The following is a 7892-nucleotide window of genomic DNA, read 5'->3' on the forward strand; positions in this document are numbered from 1 at the left end:
ACCAAGACATTATTAACACCCAGAGAAGAAGAGAATAGTTAGAAAAAGGAGGATTTTGAAGAAAGGAAAAAGGCAGGACCATTTCAACAAATTCTGTTAACTTGTATGCGTTGCAATATTAATTCGCAGTTGTTAGCATAAACATTTAATGTGTCTTTCGACTAGACCTACCACACTTTAAAAAAAGCCGCCTACACCCCTTTTCACTAGAACCATAATACTGTAAACTATTCGATAGAAATTACCCCCGAGGCATCATATCTTTCATTTGAAAGGGCTGTGGAGGCAGATACATTTTTTACTCTAAATTATGGAATGTTACTTCCAGGTTATCTTATCCTTGCTTATAGATATCTTGAGGTTAGTGACTCCAACTGACCCATGCATGCCACACTGAAAATTCTCTTGTGTACCCATAAAATAAGGTTGTTGGAGCCTTCAGACCTTGAAAACAGTCGAATCTGAGCACGATGGATTCATGTGAAACACGTAATATGCATTTAGAGGCAAAAATATCCCATCCTAAGCAGCACCGATCCACAACCTCCTGCCTATGGAATCAAAACATTAGACAAATTGGTGTACTGTGCGCATTCACAAATTTTTGCGAATCAAGTGTGCCTTTTGACTAAAGAAAATTTAGCATTGAAATGGTCAATCTCAATATCAACCTAGTATCTGCAGATAAAACCAATTGTTTTTTAAAAATACATTTTTGATGTGCTTTGTTTGAATATAAATACTGTAAAGTGTGTGATACATTTGGTACATGAATACTATTTGCAAATTAGCTTGGGTTACACCCCTCTCAAATAAAAGTTTAGACTCTTTAGTCATATCTCATAATATTGTTTAAACAAAAGGTTGGGGCTAGCTGGCTACCCATCGGAATTTCCTTTCAGATCACAAAGTCGCAATATTACGCCTCGCTTAAGTTTCATTGGCAACTGTATCTGGTTGTAGTATCGGTGTCCAACGTTAGACTGAAACCTTCACGACCAGACCCACCGAAACAATTTTTTTTCTTGATAGGGTCGTCTTGAAGTTGATTTCGTTAAAGCACAATGGACACTTTATCTCCACCAATCCACAGTAATGACAAATTACTTTGTCATTACGATAAGCATCAATAAATGGATACTGAGGATGTATTATCAAGTCACGCAAGCTGAGGTCTTGTGCCACTGTGGTCTTGTTGCAACTTATACTTTGCCATCCATCTATTCCATGGTCGCACCCATATCTGTAAGATAATGGATACAGATAAGAGTTTTCATAAAATCTAACGATCAAGGAGTGTGAAATTTAGGGCTGGGCATTTTCGAATACCTTGTGATTTCAGAATCGAATCGAATAATTTTTTCGAATCGAATCTCGAATACTTGAAAATGTAAAATTGTAAGCGACTTTATCATAGTATCATAGTAATTGGTCCTCTCAACAAATGAATTACTGAAGACATAGAATAAATCACTCAGATAGATTACTTAGCGTTCACACAGAATAACAAACACGTTTTATCAATAACTCACTACAGGAAATAGTCATATGTTAGAATTTCGTTGAAAAAATATGACTTCAATGAAAAAAAATTGGGGAATTCACCTCGACCATCAGCGGAAAGATAAAAACAAGATGGCGGCGATTCGAAATTCCAGTCTGAACCGATTCGAATAATTTACTATTCGATTCAAAATGCCTAGCCCGGGTGAAATTTATGTCCATATCCCACCACAGCCACTAGTCGTAAATGAATTTGATTCCGGGTAGCATATCTTTTTTACCAATGACAATAAAAAGATATTTTGAATCAGTTGTACAAGCACCATTAGGTTAGGATTTATCTGGGGGGGGGGGGGGGAGCCAGTTATTTGTTTTCAGAAGCATGGACTTGGATGGTGGGGAATGGTCGTAACCGATCAGCGGTCATGTGAACCACCCTCGGTGAGAGTGGAGCTGCAATCCTCTAGCACATAACTATCGACGCATGGGATTGAAACCTGTGAAACTACCAGGGTGATCAGAGATGCGGTGGCGAGCGTATTCCCAGATAGCAAATTAAATTGAATTCTGGTTATTTTTTGCATGACCAGTGGTGTTAAACTTTAGTTATCTATTCAACCTTTCACACTTAGTAATAGATTACCTGCTAATCAGGAAACAATACCTTACAGCAATTGATTATTAATTCCTTACTGTCTTACACAAGTCAAGTCTGCAACTACAAGTAGGCCCACGCCTAGGCCTACTAATAACAGTAGTTGATTATTAGATTAATTCCTTACTGTCTTACACAAGTCAAGTCTGCAACTAGGCCTACTAATAATAGTAGTAGATTATTGATTATTAATTCCTTACTGTCTTACACAAGTCAAGTCTGCAACTGCAAGTAGGCCCACACCTAGGCCTACTGATAACAGTAGTTTGTCATCTGCTTTCCATTGAAATGAGGGAGCTTGTGAATATTTAAAGAAATTGATAACGGCACACTATCACCACATTATCACTCACCATCAACGAAGTGCTCTCCGCAAACAGTGAAACACAAGTAAGATGGCTTCTGGACTTGACACCAAGCAGTTCTGCCAATAGGCAATATATGATATCCACATTGCGCGACGTTCAGGATCTTTTGAAATCAGTGGAATATTACTGAAGATCCATTTCGTCCATGTCTATACGTACAGCCAACAGAACAACGAAATAACCATTTTCAACAACCAAACAAAACGCAAACATATAATCCGACTTGCAACTGACAGGAGCCAAATGGACGTTTTTGTTTTATTGCCGTCCAATAACAATGTCACGGGACCCGTGCAAGTCCTCTATACATAGGACATAAGCTGTGTATGTACATTATCCAAACGTCTGTATTTATATATTAGGTTTTCTGTTCATGATGCATATAACATTGACTACATATGCATACTATATGAGTTAGCGGTATATGCCTATGTTTGGCTGTATATTTGGCAGCCCATTTGTCAAAATTGTGTAATTTTCATTAGCTGAACTCTATACATATATCTGTAACGCAACATTTTATTACACAAGCATGTGATGGATTTTCATTGCCAAAAAGTTCAGTTAGAGTTATTACCAAAGGATAGTTCATCGCATCGCATCGTTTTTTCTCTCCTTCGAAACGATTGATCTTGCAATGTTTGCAGCAGTTGAAGCGTGGTAATGGAATATCACGTGATCACGGGCATCGTGCATCTTGAAGGAGAAATCTGATATTTAACGACTGCAAAAAAATTGGAATATAAATACAAACGCTGAAGCGAAGTTTTTGAAAATTATTTGCGTCTGGCCGATAATCTTTCGCTGTATATTGCATAATAGTCATGTCACATTTCTTTGGTGTCACAACAAGCTACTCATTTAAATTACTCTGAAATATGATGTAAAAAATAAAGGATATCAACTGGGCCATGTCGTATCAGAATGTGACGCTTGCAATTTATCCTAAAAAACGTGAGCAGTTTTAAGAGAAAAATTACAGTACTTCCCTATATATTGACAAGCATTAACTTACATATTTCGTTACAGAACTATCTAGCATTCCTGATTGGCGAAGGTAAAGTTTCGGAATGAATACTGAAACCAATATCACGTATGGACTACATTGAATACATTGATGTAAGCGTGGAGTCTTATACCACACAACTATAAATATACATATAAAACATATTTCCAGACATTATTGATTAATTGAAGTTTGCCAAAGTACATCAAAAATCTTTTCACAAAATGGAAATATGATTTTTTCTCTTCGGGGACTTCCAAGATATTTTATAAAGCGCGATTACTTTTAATTTGGTTGTATTAATGAAGATTTTATTCGCCGGAATACTTTGTCTTGCAACAAAAATGGGGAACATTGAAAACCTGTTTTTGGTTGTCTGTCTCTTGGTGGGAAATACGTTTTCACGTCTCTGTCCAAAAACAGAAGAATACCAAGCGATTGACTGGGACAGGGTAAGATTGTTACTACTATGATTATAAAGGAGAAGATGCTGCATTACGAGGCAGATATCGAGCCAAAAAAGTTATTGTTATTATTTGTATTGCGACTATACAAGAACTTGATAAAAATTATTTTACTTTATCACCCATATTCATTAAATTAACCGTGTCGGCGGATTCGACTATTTTGTATTGTTCATAGTAGTTTATAAGTGATTATTTTATATGTAAAAGCATGAATTTTTGGTCTAGCTGAGTTTTAGGTTAAATTGAAACATTGGTAAAAAACCTACATAACCTGAAGATGATTAACATAAGAAAATAAGCTAACAATACTGAACATATTCCTTAAAAGTAACACAATGTTGACATTTATACACATTTTCAGTTAAGAGATACGGATGGAACCTGGTTTGATGGCCTTGATATTCCAGCTGTAATAGGCACGGATGTGGTCGATTGCTGGGACATGCATCATTTCAAACCAGTTGAAAATGGAGTCGTGTTCAATGTGACCCAATATGTACATGGGTAACTAAATATACCAGCTAGTAAATTTGTAGTTTGAATGTATCAAAAAATAAGACTGTCTACCGATAGCAATTTCTTTGGGAAAGTACATTTTATTGGTAGCGTTGGTTTATTGATTATGAGATATTTTATATTGAGTATCATTTTCATAAAATATATATATGCGGTATAAGTAAACTTATAACTTTGTCAAATATTTTTATTTTTTTTGCAAGTATGTTTATGTAAGTTTGTTTATAACAAATCTTCGATGGCAATTTCAAACATTGTAATATTATTATGAGAAACTACTCACATTTTCATGTGGGAAGAGCGTTGTGGAAGCAAAAGGGACGCTGGTCCCAAAATAAAAATTATTAGATCTATAGCAAATATTCCCCAAAACGAAATGTTTGTACCATACGGCAGAATTAAAGTAAAACTATCGATGAACCACCAACAATATTTGTACAACTTGCAAATCAGTGTTACTTTTTTAAATGAATAACAGGAGGCCAAAGAAAGATCTACTAGATGTCCGTTTTTACCTCATTCGTAAGAGGGAAACTTACATATTGGATCCGCAACACAGTGAGTATGAACTTGTTTCGCGTATAGAAAAAAAATCTTCTTAACCAAACCCTAGCTGAAAAGTCGTGGATAATATTATTTTTTGTCAGAATCAACATTTCTGGCGGTTACAAAGAAATCGTACTCTCACGATCCTAGTGACGCGATGGATAGAGAAATAGAAAATTGTAAGTACATTTCGACAATTAAGTTTACAATACATTTTTAATATTATCGTTGACCTAACTAAAATACAATCGAAGTGATATTTTCAATAGTCTTATGGCATTCTTATGCAATTCAGCACAGGGTGGTCCAAACCCAGGCCCGCGGGCCACATGTGGCCCGCGGCTTCATTATCTGTGGCCCGCGTCGCATTCGGGGAGTAATCAAAAAATCGTATTTAGGGTTGTTTCGTCATAAAATTAACTAGAATATTCTTTTGACATATTGTTACATCACTATTGTCGCTGAATTGACCAATGTTATGGCTAGCTGAGGCAACTAGCAAAGATGAATGGTGTTCTTGGCAGTCTTGATGTTATCTGGCTTTCTATCTTTTTGGTCGAGAATATATGCTAACAATTTTGGTATCGTAGAGAACTTGAAATTGATTGCGGATTCTATTAGCCTAGGTTGACTATGCCTAGGCTTACCATACGTCCCGTTTTAGGCGAGACAGTCCCACTTTTCAACGTCGTGCCCCGGCGTCCCGACCGGTCAGCCAAAAGTCTCGCTTTGGCGTTCAGACAGTCAGCATAATATACGAATATTACCAATTAGCAATGTTCTCGATGCTGTGGTTTTTTTTATTAGCAGATAATTGCTACAATTTGTTGTGTGTGAGCCCCGTGCGACAAAAGGGTGCTTAAACATTAAAGTAAATTCCTTTCTATTTTCCGAACTGAAACCGATATTTAGACAGGCAGCGCATGAACTCTCGATGACAATATGGTCAATGAAGACCGCCGGGATGGTTTAAAATATATGCTCCTATAACGTAAAATCGGTGAATTTCCGATTTTTAGAGTCCCGATTTAGGGTCACAAAGATGTGGTAACCTTAGCTCTGTCTAATAACTAAACATTAATGTTATGGTCTAACAATATAATTCGAGTTGGGTGTTTTTTTGCAACCAGCCTGAACAGAATTACAAAAATGCTGCTTTTATTAGTAATTACCCTCGATGTTCGGAAGCACTCACATTTGCGGAAGCAGTTTGACCGTTACAAAGGTAACACTAAAAGTAGATATATATATATAGTAAGACTTTTGCAGGTTTTAGTAAGTTTTTGGTGGTTTTTGCTTGTTTCAGTTCGATAAATGTCAAATACTGATCAATGTGTTTCCACAATAAAATTTTTTGTTTTGTATTGAACTGTTTACCTATTCCTTGCACTATTGTGGCCCGCGAACAATACAAAAATAATTTTGTGGCCCGCGGAGCCGACAAGCTTGGACCACCCTGATTTAGCATATTAGATTGAAGACCAAGTCATCAGAAGCATTTCAATGCTTTGCTAATATCCCAAATCGCAATTAGTCTTCATTTATTAACCCAGACTTATACGTACATCTCACAGTTCTGTTTACCTTGTGCTCTTTGTAGTATTCTGTAACGACACCCTTAATATTCAAATAAATATATTGTAGGCTACTTACTTCAGTTAATTAAACAACAATATCTTTGATTGCATTTCTTCATTAAAAAGTGAAACAATAAAAAAGTTCCTATAGCTTTTTAAAATATGATTATAGCGGGATATGTAATGTTTAGTTTTTATTGGGTTACAAGTACGAGTTTAAAAATTAAAATCTACAAGTTTAATATGCATCAGTATTTTGCTAGTTTTCTAATCGGATATCTTAACTCTTAAGCTATTCGCCTCGCCTTTATTCATTTTTTGTTGTCCACAAGAAACGTAAACACTTTTACTGATTTCTGTTTTAGTCGCCGACATAATGTTTGTATCGGAGTTTTTCTTCATGACGAATTACGATACCTATTTCGTCATGGCATCTTGCTCGCCAATCGGTAAGTTAGTGTTAGTGAAGTAATTTGTAAGTTATTCTATTATAGGACAGAGTATTTTATGCGAATGAATTGAAACATGCCAATACCGTGCAATCTATGTGCCTCATGAATTAAGCCAGTTAGTTTAATTTTTGGATTTACAAAATTAATTTTCATATAAATTAAAGGTCGAAATTGTATTATATTACCTTGATAAAGTTTCTTCGACAACTCTTGGTGGATTAATGTTTTAAGATTTGCGATTGCCGATTGGATAAAAAATATTTTTTGTAGGAATGATGGGATTCTCATTCTTCAGAACCATAACCCCTACAGCCAGGGCAGTTTATGACATGTGGAATGTGTTTGCTGATCACAACGAAGTGACTGGTGTTGGATGGGAGAACATCTGCTTCAATAGAGGGAATAAAACAGAACAGATCATTTGATTTCATTCGTAATTAACATGTATTTTATGAGCCAATGTTCATATTTTGGTAATGAGATTTCCGAATTAAAAAAATTAATCTGAATTTATATGTATATATAGTAAGCCCTTTTTCTTTTAATACCGAATGACTTCAATCGAAAACTGATCTTATTTGTGTTCTGTTATATATATCGAGTGTTTTTCATTTTATGGGAAATAAATATAGTATTGAAGTAACGCTGCACAACAGTCTATAATCCCAATATAATAATTATATCTCAACGAGTATTATCAATACATCATTAACAAATGTTATCTGATTTGAGTGAGTGAGTATGATATCAGCATTGTTGGGTAGAAGGCTTTTTAAATACCACGAATACTTTTTTAATTCCT

At 35.5% G+C, this 7892-nt stretch overlaps 1 protein-coding gene and 1 long non-coding RNA gene across 2 annotated transcripts; one reads left to right on the forward strand and one right to left on the reverse strand.

The window, feature by feature from the left end:
• Positions 1–943: 943 nt before the first annotated feature.
• Positions 944–2776, reverse strand: LOC144411887 (uncharacterized). Its single transcript, XR_013468972.1, has 2 exons — positions 2367–2776; positions 944–1243 (listed from the first exon to the last, which is right to left on the reverse strand). It is a non-coding gene; the product is annotated as an uncharacterized LOC144411887 (long non-coding RNA).
• Positions 2777–3744: 968 nt separating this feature from the next.
• On the forward strand, positions 3745–7667 carry LOC144432364 (uncharacterized). The gene is made up of 6 exons (XM_078120377.1): positions 3745–3984; positions 4361–4503; positions 4994–5073; positions 5163–5240; positions 7004–7087; positions 7361–7667. Exons 1-6 carry the CDS (start codon positions 3835–3837, stop codon positions 7513–7515), a joined length of 690 nt encoding a protein of 229 aa, XP_077976503.1. The 5' UTR covers positions 3745–3834; the 3' UTR covers positions 7516–7667.
• Positions 7668–7892: the final 225 nt, after the last annotated feature.

This window comes from Styela clava, chromosome 15 (assembly GCF_964204865.1).
Source record: "Styela clava chromosome 15, kaStyClav1.hap1.2, whole genome shotgun sequence".
Lineage (NCBI taxonomy): Eukaryota > Metazoa > Chordata > Ascidiacea > Stolidobranchia > Styelidae > Styela > Styela clava.